At 44.8% G+C, this 17,682-nt stretch overlaps 1 protein-coding gene across 1 annotated transcript in view; it reads right to left on the minus strand.

Annotated features, from left to right (window-relative positions):
- LOC115109760 (zinc finger protein GLIS1-like) overlaps positions 1-17,682 on the minus strand; it is a 187,967-nt gene that overhangs the window by 85,421 nt on the left and 84,864 nt on the right. Inside the window, 2 exon segments of the mRNA XM_065009593.1 lie at positions 11,347-12,164; positions 12,167-12,756. Of these exon segments, the coding sequence (XP_064865665.1) occupies positions 11,347-12,164; positions 12,167-12,756 (1,408 nt within the window).

A 17,682-nucleotide genomic window follows, 5' to 3' on the forward strand; every position in this document is an offset into this window, starting at 1 on the left:
CACACTGTCCCATACACTTTCAACAGGCCCAGTTAACACACTGTCCCATACACTCCCAACAGGCCCAGTTAACACACTGTCCCATACACTCCCAACAGGCCCGTTAACACACTGTCCCATACACTCCCAACAGGCCCAGTTAACACACTGTCCCATACACTCCCAAAAGGCCCAGTTAACACACTGTCCCATACACTCCCAACAGGCCCAGTTAACACACTGTCCCATACACTTTCAACAGGCCCAGTTAACACACTGTCCCATACACTCCCAACAGGCCCAGTTAACACACTGTCCCATACACTTTCAACAGGCCCAGTTAACACACTGTCCCATACACTCCCAACAGGCCCAGTTAACACACTGTCCCATACACTCCCAACAGGCCCGTTAACACACTGTCCCATATATTCCCAACAGGCCCAGTTAACACACTGTCCCATACACTCCCAACAGGCCCAGTTAACACACTGTCCCATACACTTTCAACATGCCCAGTTAACACACTGTCCCATACACTCCCAACAGGCCCAGTTAACACACTGTCCCATACACTCCCAACAGGCCCAGTTAACACACTGTCCCATACACTCCCAACAGGCCCAGTTAACACACTGTCCCATACACTCCCAACAGGCCCGTTAACACACTGTCCCATACACTCCCAACAGGCCCGTTAACACACTGTCCCATACACTCCCAACAGGCCCAGTTAACACACTATCCCATACACTCCCAACAGGCCCGTTAACACACTGTCCCATACACTCCCAACAGGCCCAGTTAACACACTGTCACATACACTCCCAACAGGCCCAGTTAACACACTATCCCATACACTCCCAACAGGCCTTTTAACACACTGTCCCATACACTGCCAACAGGCCCAGTTAACACACTGTCCCATACACTCCCAACAGGCCCAGTTAACACACTGTCCCATACACTCCCAACAGGCCCAGTTAACACACTGTCCCATACACTCCCAACAGGCCCAGTTAACACACTGTCCCATACACTTCCTAAAGGCCCAGTTAACACACTGTGGTTTCCAGGGAATGTTTGCTAAATGGCAGGTTGGTAGTCGGTACTCAACAACGCTAGTGTTGCGTGGGTGCTACTACACTTGAGAAAGCAGAGGTATATTTTTATTTTCTTGGTGAGCTGCCTCGAAATGTTTCCATAATTAGCTTGTCTGTCTATATGATTTAAATGGTTAAGAAGCAAGGCACCATGTTTCATACAGCCTTTGACACTGCAGCATTAGAGAGCCCAAAGTGCAGTGTTTGGAAGCATTAGAGACCATGGCTACATCCAACATGGCACTCTATTTTCCGATATAGTGCACTACTTTTGACCAGGGCCCTATGGGTAGTGCACCAAGTAGTGTACTATAAAGGCACTAGGGTGCCATTTGGGACAGGACCATATCTGAGTGGATTTGGTCCAATGAGGCCCATTACCTCAGAGGGAGATCCTAGAACACATGCTAGACCAGTGTTCTACAATAGGCCTGGTCAGGCTGGGGAACGTGAGAGAGCTGGGGAACGTGCCAGGACGATACACCCTGAACACGGAACCGGCTCCATCCATGTCTTAGTAAACTGATCTGGCCCACTGGCGAGGTAAAACTGATTAAGCATTTGGATGGGACACAATTATGACACAGCTGTTGCATTATGTTTGGGTTAGAGCCTGTTAACCTCCTCCCCGGTCGACCAGGTTTCCAAGACAGAACCGGGATTAAATGTTAAGGATATTACTACCACATAATATTGCATTCCAGACAAATGTAATTAGAGTGTATTGCATGTAGTGGATTGTCCGTACTTTGATACCTGGTTACACAGTCTGAGAAAGGGTACAGTAGCTGTTCCAGTTTGAAACAGGGTAACGAGACAGGGTAGCTGTTCCAGTCTGAGACAGGGTAGCTGTTCCAGTCTGAGACAGGGTAGCGAGACAGGGTAGCTGTTCCAGTCTGAGACAGGGTAGCTGTTCCAGTCTGAGACAGGGTAACGAGACAGGGTAGCTGTTCCAGTCTGAGACAGGGTAGCTGTTCCAGTCTGAGACAGGGTAGCTGTTCCAGTCTGAGACAGGGTAGCGAGACAGGGTAGCTGTTCCAGTCTGAGACAGGGTAGCTGTTCCAGTCTGAGACAGGGTAACGAGACAGGGTAGCTGTTCCAGTCTGAGACAGGGTAGCTGTTCCAGTCTGAGACATTGTAGCTGTTCCAGTCTGAGACAGGGTAGCTGTTCCAGTCTGAGACAGGGAAGCTGTTCCAGTGTGAGACAGGGAAGCTGTTCCAGTCTGAGACAGGGTAGCTGTTCCAGTCTGAGACAGGGTAGCTGTTCCAGTCTGAGACAGGGTAGCTGTTCCAGTCTGAGACAGGGTAGCTGTTCCAGTCTGAGACAGGGTAGCTGTTCCAGTCTGAGACAGGGTAACGGTTCCAGTGTGAGACAGGGTAGCTGTTCCAGTCTGAGACAGGGTAGCTGTTCCAGTCTGAGACAGGGTAGCTGTTCCAGTCTGAGACAGGGTAGCTGTTCCAGTCTGAGACAGGGTAGCTGTTCCAGTCTGAGACAGGGTAACGGTTCCAGTGTGAGACAGGGTAGCTGTTCCAGTCTGAGACAGGGTAGCTGTTCCAGTCTGAGACAGGGTAGCTGTTCCAGTCTGAGACAGGGTAGCTGTTCCAGTCTGAGACAGGGTAACGGTTCCAGTGTGAGACAGGGTAGATGTTCCAGTCTGAGACAGGGTAGCTGTTCCAGTCTGAGACAGGGTAGCTGTTCCAGTCTGAGACAGGGTAACGGTTCCAGTGTGAGACAGGGTAGCTGTTCCAGTCTGAGACAGGGTAGCTGTTCCAGTCTGAGACAGGGTAGCTGTTCCAGTCTGAGACAGGGTAGCTGTTCCAGTCTGAGACAGGGAAGAGAGAGAGAGAGAGAAAATCTCTCTCTCTCTCTCTCTCTCTATATATATATATATATATATACACAAAAAAGTATTTAGTCAGCCACCAATTGTGCAAGTTCTCCCACTTAAAAAGATGAGAGAGGCCTGTAATTTTCATGATGAGCAAAAATCCCAGAACCACACGGGGGGACCTAGTGAATGACCCGCAGAGAGCTGGGACCAAAGTAGCAAAGCCTACCATCAGTAACACACTACGGCGCTAGGGACTCAAATCCTGCAGTGCCAGACGTGTCCCCCTGCTTAAGCCAGTACATGTCCAGGCCCGTCTGAAGTTTGCTAGAGAGCATTTGGATGATCCAGAAGAAGATTGGTAGAATGTCATATGGTCAGATGAAACCAATATAGAACTTTTTGGTAAAAACTCAACTTGTCGTGTTTGGAGGACAAAGAATGCTGAGTTGTATCCAAAGAACACCATACCTACTGTGAAGCATGGGGGTGGAAACATCATGCATTGGGGCTGTTTTTCTGCGAAGGGACCAGGACGACTGATCCGTGTAAAGGAAATAATGAATGGGGCCATGTATCGTGAGATTTTGAGTGAAAACCTCCTTCCTTCAGCAAGGGCATTGAAGATGAAACGTGGCTGGGTCTTTCAGCATGACAATGATCCCAAACACACTGCCCGGGCAACAAAGGAGTGGCTTCGTAAGAAGCATTTCAAGGTCCTGGAGTGGCCTAGCCAGTCTCCAGATCTCAACCCCATAGAAAATCTTTGGAGGGAGTTGAAAGTCCATGTTCCCCAGCAACAGCCCCAAAACATCACTGCTCTAGAGGAGATCTGCATGGAGGAATGGGCCAAAATACCAGCAACAGTGTGTGAAAACTTTGTAAAGACTTACAGAAAACGTTTGACCTCTGTCATTGCCAACAAAGGGTATATAACAAAGTATTGAGATAAACTTTTGTTATTGACCAAATACTTATTTTCCCACCATAATTTGCAAATAAATTCATTAAAAATCCTACAATGTGATTTTCTGGATTTTTTTTCTCATTTTGTCTGTCATAATTGAAGTGTACCTATGATGAAAATTACAGGCCTCTCTCATCTTTTTAAGTGGGAGAACTTGCACAATTGGTGGCTGATTAAATACTTTTTTGCTCCACTGTAGATGTAGAGGTCTACCGAAAGTCTTAGAGAAAGTGTGCACGTGTTTTGCATGTCTCTGAGGTGATGAGTTTGTGTTTGTAAATGGGTGTGTGGAAATAGTTCTCTGCCACAATATGTCACAAATACGTCACAGGCCTCTCTCATCTTTTTAAGTGGGAGAACTTGCACAATTGGTGGCTGAATAAATGCTTTTTTGCCCCACTTGTATATAGAGAGAGAGACAGACAGAGAGAGAGAAAGAGAAAAAAATATATACCAAGGGAAATAAATACAGTATATATATATATATATTTATAGAGAGAGAGAGAGAGCGAGAGAAATATATACAAAGGGAAATATATACAGTATATATATATATATCTATATATGAGAGAGGGAGAGAAAAGAGAGAGAGAGAGAGAGAGAGAGAGAGAGAGGAGTCAGTAGCTAGGTTTCCATCCAATCGGTGACAGATTATCATGAGCGGTGTGTTTCCATCAAACTGACTTGCTGCAGATAAAAGACTGTTTGTGTTGACATAGTGAACATAAAAAGCACTTTTGCTTTCCCTTGTACCAAATAAAAAGGTAAATGGGTTTCCATCGCATTTTCAACTCTACTGATGGTTTTGTTACAAAAGCTGTTGCGATAAATAACAAACTTGCCCAATCTGGTTTTGGCGCATGCGCTCTAGACAACAGTCTGCTGATAAAGTGGGCGGGGGGCGGGGGGAGAGAGAGAGATGACTGGATTGCATTACTGTTAAGAGATTGACTGGAAAACTATTATGGCCTGAAAAGAACTTGGCCTAGTCGACAAGGAAAACAAGCAAGATCTATCTATGTCAATGCCACAACATCACTCTCAGACCATTTCTGCCAGCAGCATCATCATACTAATATATGCATCGCATCGTCAGCCTCATCTCTCTCTCTCCCCTATTGCCTCTTGAGTGTACAAGTTAAACTGTACAGAGCTTTCCCTCACCTTCTGCTCTAGTGTAGCGTGTTGGTCTCAGACCTACAGACCTGGCTGCCTGGGTTAAAGGACTGAATCATACGTCTTCATTGCAGGTAGCTGCTACCGGGCCAGAGTCCAGACCGCTGAAAGATTGTGCCGGCTGAGCAGTCCAGACAGGCAATAGTGTCAGAGGCTCGTACTGGTACAAACACATTAATATCAACGTCAGTCGCCACCCACGCCCTGCGTCCAGACGGCTCCGCTTTCAGTACAGCGTTCAGGGGAAAAGTCGGGTCATATGCAGAACCTCAGTTTTAATTAGCTAATGGCACTGGTCGTTTCATCTCCTGCGTCGGAGCTGATCCATTTACCCGGAGAAAACACAACGCCATCTTGGCAACGGACGCCGCTGTATGTCTCACCGTCTGCTTCTGGGGGATTTGGCCTCTCTTCCAAAAATCTGTCAAATAAATCTAAATATATATATATGTTTGCTGGTTTCACACCCATGAAAAAAAAATAGAAATTCCATGATCTATGCTTTTTTCCCAGCAGGACGCTGGCTGGCTGCAGTCAGTTTTCCTTCACCCTGTGGTGGTGTGTGTTTAGAGAGTGGCTTCATTCGCAGGTGAGGTGTGTTTTATCATTATGCTGTGGGTGGCTCAATGCAGCTCAGAGTTCTCAATCATTCTCAAGAATAAAACCAAAACTTTATTCCATTGTGGAGAGAGGGTAGAATACCAAATGTGTTCTTAAAGTAAAATGGGCCAACAGTATTTTACGGTTTAAAGAAATGACCAGGTATTTACTTGAAAGTACGTGGTAAAATGGTCATTACATTTGCACTCATTTCTTTTCAGGCGGAACTGATGGCCATATCCAATATCTTTCAATATATTATGAGTCAAATGAACCATATCTTCTATTTTATCCTGGAAATGTATCAAATTAAGGGGCACATGTCCCCTCAGGTTCAGCTGGCATTATGGCTCTTGGCCCGGTTGTATAAAACAGTTATTTTACCCCTTATCTTTAACCTTAAAGTGTCCTTAACTTTAAGTCAATTGCACAAAACCTTTTAAGGTGAATTTCCTCCTTAAATTTAGTGGGGAAAGTTAAGGGTGCCGATGAGTATGAGTATCACTGAGTATCACTGAGTATCACTCAGTATCACTCAGTATCACTCAGTATCACTGAGTATCACTCAGTATCACTGAGTATCACTGAGTATCACTCAGTATGGATATCAATGTAAACAGCATTTGTGGAGGTGAATGTTGCTGTCCTCTGCCCTGGAAAACATCCATCAGCTAGCTAGCTACTTAGCTAAACAATGTAAAGTGCATAATCCATGGCTACAAAGCTGCTGGCTAGCTAGTTACTAACTCTGTAAGTTAGCTTGACCTAATAGAAAGTTATATAAAACAAGTTGAGAAAAAATTAACTAAAAGAAACGTGTTTTATTATCTTATGAATCAATTTTTTCTCCTCTTCAATGTACAAATTCTATTTAGCAATCTCCCCAAATAAATGCAATCTCTTTGATGAGATGTTCAGTCAGTGACACAGGTCATCTCCATAGTAACCAGAGACTTTTTCTGCCATACATTCCTATGAACTACTGTAAAAAAAAAAAAAATCCTTAAATGATGCCCTTACCTAAGGAAATGTTTGAAGGACTCTATGCAACACCGTTAAACAATGCCCTTAAGTAAGGGACAATGATTCCTTAAGGTAAACCCTTCATGGAAACACTTATGATGTTTTATGGTCTTAACAGGCACTCAAAAGCCTCCACATGACTGAAAACCAATGATGAAAGAAACACACAGGCGTTAAGATTAAAGAGTATACCACCCCAATGAACTTCTACTATCTAAAGCTAACATGACTCAACTTCTCACGTCACTGAACAACGTGAGGGCGCACATGCAAATCCTTTAACAGGTCATCTCAACATTCCCATGGTTCATTATTGGGCAATACCTACAATGGACAGGATTTCAAAACAATTTCATACAATGTATCCATTCAGGTAATCTGAAGAGACTTGAAGAGAGTCTCTCTCAATTTCTATGTTATATAGGGATTCCACAGTTTAGATTAATATTTATCTGAACTTCAGGGTACGGAGTGGAGAGATCTGTCCATGAGACATCAAATCCGCGGGACGGTCTCGATATAACCCACTAAATTATCAAAGCCTGTGACTATGTCAGGGCTCCCGGTCACTGGATATATTTTTAATATTTATGCAGACAAGAGAAAAAATGTCATAAACTAAAACAACACTCTGAATTAGGCATGAAACACAACAGGATATTGCAGAGAGATTATGCAGTTTCTTTTTCACCCTGCCCGCCGACCGTACCACAGCCCTGGGGCCTGCAGTAATTGGAGGGGGGGGGGGCTTAAAAAGTACCTCTAAAAGTTTAGAGAGCTTTACAAGTGCTCTGAACTCGATGGTTACAGATGGAGCTGCAATTTTATGTGGGCCAGCGTTAAACATAGCCAGTTACGGACAGTGACAAGCGAGAGGTCGGAGTACAACTTTGTGTTGTGATAATGACTTTTTCCAGCCAAGACACCGCATGAAACAAACACTGTACAGCTAGAGGTACAGGAGGAGGCTGGAGGAGGTGGAGGAAGCTGGAGGCGCTGGAGGAAGCTGGAGGCGCTGGAGGAAGCTGGATGAGTCTGGAGGAGGCTGGTAGCTGGAGGATTGTAGAAGAGGCTGGAGGACCTGGAAGAGACTGGGGGACCTGGAAGAGACTGGAGGAGGCTGGAGGACCTGGAAGAGACTGGAGGAGGCTGGAGGACCTGGAAGAGGCTGGAGGAAGCTGGAGGCGGTGGAGGAGGCTGGAGGACGCTGAAGGAGGCTGGAGGCAGAGGGGAGTGTTATGCTTGGATTTGAGCACAGCTCCAAGTTGTGAGCACCCACTGGAATCTGCCGCTGGAAAAACAATAAGGGGATTAGCTGGGTTTTCTGGAGAGTTTGGTCCTAAATGGAACGTCTCATCTGTTTCCTCTGTGTGAATAGCTGGAATTCCTAAATGCCTTTGTCTATTGCCTGAGTGTATCAAACACAACAGGCATCATTCAAACGTTCCTGACTACAGTGGGCACAGACGCATAAGAACTAAATAAGGACTTTAGAGGGATTGGTTTGAGACACTACGGCATATACACGCACACATATTGTACGCGTAAAAGCACACACACTACATATGTATAGCCCACATTTGTGACAAATTATGGCAGCAAACTATTTCCATAGTATTGCACATGTATAACCACACACCCATTTACAAACACAAACTCATCACCTCAGAGACATGCAAAACACGTGCACACTGTCTCTAAGACTTTCTGTAGACCTCTACATCTAAATACATTGCTCATTAGAAGTGTTTATGCAAACCTGAATACATTTCACATTTCTGTTTATGTTTAGTTTGAGAACTGAGTGTTACAATCCAACATGGATGGAATCAATACTGCCTATTGTTGGGTTTAACAGGAATTCACCTACGTATGACTAGGCTGTGTGTGTGTGTGTTTGTGTGTGTGTGTGTGCCTGTGTGTGCGTGTGTGTGTGTGTGTGTTTGTTTGAGGCCTTTCTGAGGTCTGAGTGATTGGGAGGCTGGGTTGTGTGGGCGTGGGCACACACACACACACACACACACACACACACACACACATACACACATACATACATACACAGCCTCCCATCCCGAGACAGTCCAGCAGCTCCACTACACTGATCCGAATTGTTAGCATCTGGTAAGCATCTCCCTAGACACACACACACACACACACACACACACACACACACACACACACACACACACACACACACACACACACACACACACACACACACACACACACACACACACACACATACATTAATACAGTACCTTCAGAAAGTATTAAACCCCTTGACTTATTCCACATGTTGTTGTATGACAGCCTGAATACAAATTGGATCAAATGTATTTATTTTCTCAACCATCTACACATAATACTCCATAATAAACAAAGTGAAAACATATTTGAAGAAATGTTTGCAAATTTATTGAAAATGAAACACAGAAAGACCTAATTTACATAAGTATTCACACCCATGAGTCAATGCATGTTAGAATCACGTTTGGCAGCGACTACAGCTGTGAGTCTTCCTGTGTAAATCTCTAAGAGTTTAGCATACCTGAATTATTATTGTAGGCTTGCCATAACAAAGGGCTTTTCAGGTTTTATTCATTTGTATAAAATTCTAAAAACATAATTCCACTTTGACATTATGGGGTATTGTGTGTTGGCCAGTGACACAAAATCTCAATTAAATCCATTTTCAATTCTGTCTGTAACACAACAACATGTGGGAAAGGTCAAGGGCTGTGAATACATTCTGAAGGCCCTGTACACATGTGTACAGTACAAACACACATACAGACACACATAAACATACAGTCCGCCTGTTTCCCTCCTGTTCTATGTGTCACCAAACTGACTTGGAGACACACCCAGTGTACAGCAGCAAGAGCAGTCCAAATCAAATGTACACGCCAACAAAAAAAGAAACAAGTGCAGGACCAAAACACAGTGAATTATTCCCAGAACTTCCTAGAATTCCCAGAATTCACTTGAAAAATCACTGTCATGCTATATTATAGTATAGAGCTGAGAGAAGATTCACAACCGGAGCACATTTTCAGCTACAACACGTACACACACACACTAATGCATGATGTCTCTGAGGAACTTACGAGGCTCACTATAAATTCACTACTCTATAAATTAATATAAACATTCCCCTTAAATGTAGCTAACAATGTATTGCAGTGGTAAGTGTTAATTGACTAACTGATTTACACTAAACTGATTTTAATTTAACACTTCATTTGAACACTTTATCACACTTTCACAGCCAGTAAATTAAACCAAATTATTTAAAAACAAATATCGCCTGAATTTCATAAAAATAAAGATACAACAGGTATTTTTGTGGTATTAGGCTATGAGCATATTGCACAATAATAATTACGTTTTGGACAATTTTCTTAAAATGAGGATGAACATTTCTGACAAGGGTTGTGAAACTGAATTGAGCAAGATGAGAGATTTTAGCAGACATCCCTCGGCCTTTTAGCCTTTTCTTCCACTAGACTACTACATATTTCTCTGTGTTTGGTCTGGGTAAAACGTCCATTCACTTAATACTTTCGGGACATGTAAAAATACCAACCTCCCATTTAAAGGGATTAAGTGTATGCATTGTTTGGTTATGTTAACCAGATGTGTTGGTTTTTCATCATCTGAATCCCTTCTTAAAAAACATTGAGCTAGTGAAAATAAACATGACTTCGCCCCCTACACAGATTGTGGACTAATTGTGTATTTGGACTAAAATGTTCTTAAGGTTGGAGGGCTTTTTCCATTTGCTAAGAGATGCCAGGGAGTGACAGTTTGACATTGATTAGTGTGTTGACTTGTGGAGATGGAGAGTTTTACCTGTAAAGAATACAACCACACAGCTATTTATACAGTGACCAGCTATACGGCTCCCATTATAACAACGCTTCTCTTCAATGTAAAATGTGCATTTAAACCATTCTGCTAAAATGTATCCATTTTCAATAAAAAAAAAACATTTCTTAATTTATAATGAAAAAAGAATCTGGAATGAAAAATAATCAGTCTTGCTCTTGGAAACACCCTGAATGTACAAACAACAGTCTCTAAAAGTATTAAAATGGCTTTACAGCAACCTATCTATCACTAACCCTAACTGTACTGGCCCAGCAACAGTGTTCTAAAAAAAACTAATGTGACATTTTAGGTTGGCCACAAACCAATTTCTACGAAGTACCAAATAAGATGTAAGTTAGGGACTACTGTGACATCAATGCCATCCACAAAAGACTCCACCTTCATGTTTTACACATGTACACAGCAGCTCTTAAATGTATGTTTAAATCAAATCTCTCTTGGCCTGCTCTGTGGAAACTAGACATGGCCTATGGATGGATACTGTCAAACTGGGCCCTGGTTGCACCAGCTGGGTTCCATTTCATAGAGTAAATATACTGTGGTCACTGAAATGGAACCTATAATGGACCATAAAAATGGCTTTGATTGGCTCTATTCAGAAGAGTGGGCTGTGAACAACATTCACCACTAACACCGGCTTGGTTCTGGGCTCAGCTGGTGGGGAATTACTAGAATGTAATGGGTACACTCAATATGGCCGCCGGCCCAGACAGCATAGAACTTTGACTTGAATGGTGATTTTAGTGATTATATATTTATGGTGGGGAGAGGGACTCACCATACACTTGTTGGGCTTCTCTCCCGAGTGGACTCTCATGTGGATGAGGAGTTTGTAGCGGGCGTTGAAGGGCTTGTAGCGGCGAATGCAGCTGGCCCAGAAGCAGGTGAAGTCCTCCCCTTTCCGCTGGTCAATGTGCACCTTCTCGATGTGCCTCACCAGCTCCTCCTGCTGCTCGTACGTCGCGCTGCAGTCAATCCAGCGGCACACCTGCTTGTCGCTGAGCGGCCCACCGTCCTCACCCTCAGCAGAGCCCGAGGTCTTGGGTCCTGGAAGGATGCAGGAAGATGCTGATACAGTCTGGTTCTGGTTCTGGAGGTGCAGCAGGCCCCCCGGGCTGGGGCCCCCGTACTGGTGCAGGTGGTAGGGCGGGGGCATGGAGGGCAGTGGGAGGGCTGGGTGGTGGGGGTGAGGGCGGAGGTGGCTGGCCGCAACACGGCCAGTCAGGTGGTGGTGATGGTGGTAGTGGTGCTGAAAGAGTTCCTCCTCGCTGGGGGAGAAGTTGTCCAGAGGCTCCTGTTTCAGAGCTCCACAGCCGGCCCTCTGACAGCCCCCCTCCAGCAGGGACACGTCCCCAAGCAGCCCTCCTGTCATCAGGGTCCCACTCATCAGCAGCCCCAGCCCCTCAGAGCCTCCTCCTGCTCCACCCCCAGGCCCCGGCTGCATGGAGCCAGGCCCCTCACACAGGCCCTGGGTCTGCTGCTCCGGCTCCAGAGATGACACGGAGGAGGAGGACGACGACGAGGAGAGGGACAGCAGGCAGGCGGCAGGTGAGGGCAGCTGACAGCTCTCTCGCAAGGGGGTTTGCTGGGGGCTGCTGCACTGCTGTGGGGGCAGGGGCTTGCGGGGGCAGTCCGGAAGGAGAAGCCGCCGCTGGGCTGGGGTGAGGGGTTTGTCCGGAGCCCGTTGACGCAGGCCACCACGGACATCTGGGAGGAGCAGATGATGGCGGTGATATCGATCCCCTCGGTGGCAGTGACGACGGCGTTCGCTAAGGCATTAGCGTTGCTGCTGGCAGCGGCGGACTGGGAGGCCAGCGACAGGCAGCGTCTCTTCACGCTGCTATTGGTGAGCAGCCGCGCTGAATGACGGGAGCCACCCTGGGACAAAGACAGCGGGGAGGAGTCATCTTCATTATTAAAAGGGTCCACCGACAGAGCACTGCCTAAGTTACCGCCGCAGCTTCCACCACTGAGAGGACCCTCCATCTCCTCCTGCCGGACCCCAATGCCTCCCGTGCCACTCTGGAAGCCACCCTGGGTGGTGGTGGGGACCCCCAGTCCCAGGGAAATCGTGTAGCCCATGGAAGCCTCCTGTTTGATGGGGTAGGGGAGAGGAAATGCCCTGGTTGCGTTGGAGGTGCCGCAGCCTGGGCCGGGCGAGGCCAGGGATCTCTGGAAGGCAGAGGACCTGTAGAGGGGAAAACACAAGGCAGGGAATCTGAGCAGAGCGAGGCTATTAGGACAACACTGGAGAGTATGTGAGCACTATTAGCCACCCGCTGTTGATAGATAAAGGCCATGGCTGTCTAGGTCCTGCCAAGTCATCCTTCCCACAGGCTGCAGCTTTCAGACCCCGTACAACAACAGGGCTGTGAGATTTAGACCTGGCCTAGAGGGATCGCTACCTCTCTTTCTGCTACCTCACTCTCTGTTACCTCTCTCTCTCTGTCTCTCTCTCTCTGTCTCTCTCTGCCTCTCTCTCTCTCTCTCTCTCTCTCTCTCTCTCTCTCTCTCTCTCTCTCTCTCTCAATTCAATTCAATTTCAATTCAAGGGCTTTATTGGCATGGGAAACATGTGTTAACATTGCCAAAGCAAGTGAGGTAGACAACATACAAAGTGAATATATAAAGTGAAAAACAACAAAAATTAACAGTAAACATTACACATACAGAAGTTTCAAAACAGTAAAGACATTACAAATGTCATATTATATATATATACAATGTACAAATAGTTAAAGGACACAAGATAAAATGAATAAGCATAAATATGGGTTTTATTTACAATGGTGTTTGTTCTTCACTGGTTGCCCTTTTCTCGTGGCAACAGGTCACAAATATTGCTGCTGTGATGGCACACTGTGGAATTTCACCCAAAAGATATGGGAGTTTTTCAAAATTGGATTTGTTTTCGAATTCTTTGTGGATCTGTGTAATCTGGGGAAATATGTCTCTCTAATATGGTCATACATTGGGCAGGAGGTTAGGAAGTGCAGCTCAGTTTCCACCTCATTTTGTGGGCAGTGAGCACATAGCCTGTCTTCTCTTGAGAGCCATGTCTGCCTACGGCGGCCTTTCTCAATAGCAAGGCTATGCTCACTGAGTCTGTACATAGTCAAAGCTTTCCTTAATTTTGGGTCAGTCACAGTGGTCAGGTATTCTGCCGCTGTGTACTCTCTGTGTAGGGCCAAATAGCATTCTAGTTTGCTCTGTTTTTTTGTTAATTCTTTCCAATGTGTTAAGTAATTATCTTTTTGTTTTCTCATGATTTGGTTGGGTCTAATTGTGCTGTTGTCCTGGGGCTCTGTAGGGTGTGTTTGTGTTTGTGAACAGAGCCCCAGGACCAGCTTGCTTAGGGGACTCTTCTCCAGGTTCATCTCTCTGTAGGTGATGGCTTTGTTATGGAAGGTTTGTGAATCGCTTCCTTTTAGGTGGTTGTAGAATTTAACGGCTCTTTTCTGGATTTTGATAATTAGTGGGTATCGGCCTAATTCTGCTCTGCATGCATTATTTGGTGTTTTACGTTGTACACGGAGGATATTTTTGCAGAATTCTGCGTGCAGAGTCTCAATTTGGTGTTTGTCCCATTTTGTGAAGTCTTGGTTGGTGAGCGGACCCCAGACCTCACAACCATAAAGGGCAATGGGCTCTATGACTGATTAAAGTATTTTTAGCCAAATCCTAATTGGTATGTTGAAATTTATGTTTCTTTTGATGGCATAGAATGCCCTTCTTGCCTTGTCTCTCAGACCGTTCACAGCTTTGTGGAAGTTACCTGTGGCGCTGATGTTTAGGCCAAGGTATGTATAGTTTTTTGTGTGCTCTAGGGCAACAGTGTCTAGATGGAATTTGTATTTGTGGTCCTGGTGACTGGACCTTTTTGGAACACCATTATTTTGGTCTTACTGAGATTTACTGTCAGGGCCCAGGTCTGACAGAATCTGTGCATAAGATCTAGGTGCTGCTGTAGGCCCTCCTTGGTTGGTGACAGAAGCACCAGATCATCAGCAAACAGCAGACATTTGACTTGGATTCTAGCAGGGGAGGCCGGGTGCTGCAGACTTTTCTAGTGCCCGTGCCAATTCGTTGATATATATGTTGAAGAGGGTGGGGCTTAAGCTGCATCCCTGTCTAACCCCACGACCCTGTGTGAAGAAATGTGTGTGTTTTTGCCAATTTTAACCGCACACTTGTTGTTTGTGTACATGGATTTTATAATGTCGTATGTTTTACCCCCAACACCACTTTCCATCAGTTTGTATAGCAGACCCTCATGCCAGATTGAGTCGAAGGCTTTTTTGAAATCAACAAAGCATGAGAAGACTTTGCCTTTGTTTTGGTTTGTTTGGTTGTCAATTAGGGTGTGCAGGGTGAATACATGGTCTGTTGTACGGTAATTTGGTAAAAAGCCAATTTGACATTTGCTCAGTACATTGTTTTCATTGAGGAAATGTACGAGTCTGCTGTTAATAATAATGCAGAGGATTTTCCCAAGGTTACTGTTGACACATATTCCACGGTAGTTATTGGGGTCAAATTTGTCTCCGCTTTTGTGGATTGGGGTGATCAGTCCTTGGTTCCAAATATTGGGGAAGATGCCAGAGCTAAGTATGATGTTAAAGAGTTTTAGTATAGCCAATTGGAATTTGTTGTCTGTATATTTGATCATTTCATTGAGGATACCATCGACACCACAGGCCTTTTTGGGTTGAAGGGTTTTTATTTTGTCCTGTAACTCATTCAATGTAATTGGAGAATCCAGTGGTTTCTGGTAGTCTTTAATAGTTGATTCTAAGATCTGTATTTGATCATGTATATGTTTTTGCTCTTTGTTCTTTGTTATAGAACCAAAAAGATTGGAGAAGTGGTTTACCCATACATCTCCATTTTGGATAGATAATTCTTCGTGTTGTTGTTTGTTTAGTGTTTTCCAATTTTCCCAGAAGTGGTTAGAGTCTATGGATTCTTCAATTGCATTGAGCTGATTTCTGACATGCTGTTCCTTCTTTTTCCGTAGTGTATTTCTGTATTGTTTTAGTGATTCACCATAGTGAAGGCGTAGACTCAGGTTTTCCGGGTCTCTATGTTTTTGGTTGGACAGGTTTCTCAATTTCTTTCTTAGATTTTTGCATTCTTCATCAAACCATTTGTCATTATTGTTAATTTTCTTCGGTTTTCTATTTGAGATTTTTAGATTTGATAGGGAAGCTGAGAGGTCAAATATACTGTTAAGATTTTCTACTGCCAGGTTTACACCTCCACTATTACAGTGGAACGTTTTACCCAGGAAATTGTCTAAAAGGGATTGAATTTGTTGTTGCCTAATTGTTTTTTGGTAGGTTTCCAAACTGCATTCCTTCCATCTATAGCATTTCTTAATGTTACTCAGTTCCTTTGGCTTTGATGCCTCATGATTGAGTATTGCTCTGTTTAAGTAGACTGTGATTTTGCTGTGGTCTGATAGGGGTGTCAGTGGGCTGACTGTGAACGCTCTGAGAGATTCTGGGTTGAGGTCAGTGATAAAGTAGTCTACAGTACTACTGCCAAGAGATGAGCTATAGGTGTACCTACCATAGGAGTCCCCTCGAAGCCTACCGTTGACTATGTACATACCCAGCGTGCGACAGAGTGTCTCTCTCTCTCTCTCAAAAAGAACATCTCCCCCAGAGAGCCCAGATAGAACTGAAAGTCTCAGTCAGAGAGCCAGACAGTGAACTTTTCAGACTAGCAACCTAACAACCACATTTCACAGACAGTAAACTTTTCAGACTAGCAACCTAACAACCACATCTCACAGACAGTGAACTGTTCAGACTAGCAACCTAACAACCACATCTCACAGACAGTGAACTTTCACAGAGAAATTGGAATCAGTGGATCGATGCTACACAAACATTAGTTCGTGAATTTTGGTGTCCTTTTCAAAACAGGGCAGCATCCACCAGAAACAGATGATCTGGGAGTGATTTCATGAATAAATGAAAGGGGACCTTGAGCCCTGTGAGCAGTTATGAATGGGCATTTATGGCTAAGAATAGGAGAGCGGCAGATAGAGAGGACAGAGGGAGAGGCCGTGGATGGGGCTTCTGTGTCTGACAGGCTTTGATGACACAAAGGGGTTAAACCTAACCCTACATGTTGGGATAAATAGGAGTCACCTGGTTAGTTGGCATAATGGCGGCCTGTGAAGGGTCAGCGTTGACAATACTGTGTATGATGGTGAGAATCTTGCCCCAGGTGAATGGTGAGCCAGGTCGTATTTCTCCATGTGTCGCTGTGATCTCCTACATAATCATTCCTGTCAGTTCATTCATTATGGATTTTGTGCAAAGCTCTTGAGTGATGTGAGAAGGCCCCTCTTTCTCTCTCCTGTCTCCATGAAGGAATCGTCTTTGTCCTCCGCCTCTCTCTCTCTCTCTCTCTCTCTCTCTCTCTCTCTATATATATATATATCTATTCTTCTTTCTCTCACTATATATCTTCTTCTTTCTCTCTCTATATCTCTTCTTCATATCTCTATATCTCTTCTTTATCTCTCTATATCTCTTCTTCTCTCTCTCTTATTCTTCTTTCTCTCTCTCTCTCTCTCTCTCTCTCTCTCTCTCTCTATAGCTCTCTATAGCTCTTTTTCTTTCTTTCTCTCTCTCTCTCCTCTGTCTCTGTCTCTGTCTCTGTCTCTGTCTCTCTGTCTCTCTCTCTCTCTCCCTCTCTGTCTCTCTCTCTCTCTCCCTCTCTGTCTCTCTCTCTCTTTCTCCCTCTCTGTCTCTCTCTCTCTCTCTCGACGCACACTGGGTGAAAATGCTGATGCTAGCTGCCTGGATGGATAGTCTGATTTTGCCATAGTCAATAAGGAGTGAGAGAGAGAGTCCCCCCCCCCTTTCTTTCATGAGTGCTATTTCCTGTTCGGCTGTACTGATGGCATTCCGTGACAATGTGGGAGAATTGAATGTCTGTCCAGAAGCACTTTATGGTCCGCGTCCCAAAAGTTCCCTATATTGTGCACACTACTTTGGACCAGATCCCAATGGGCCCTGGTCAAAAGTAGTGTACTACATAGGCAATAGGATGCCATTTGGGACACAATCGGTATATGTGACATAGAGGACAGAGAGTT

Source organism: Oncorhynchus nerka, linkage group LG25, assembly GCF_034236695.1.
Source record: "Oncorhynchus nerka isolate Pitt River linkage group LG25, Oner_Uvic_2.0, whole genome shotgun sequence".
NCBI lineage: Eukaryota > Metazoa > Chordata > Actinopteri > Salmoniformes > Salmonidae > Oncorhynchus > Oncorhynchus nerka.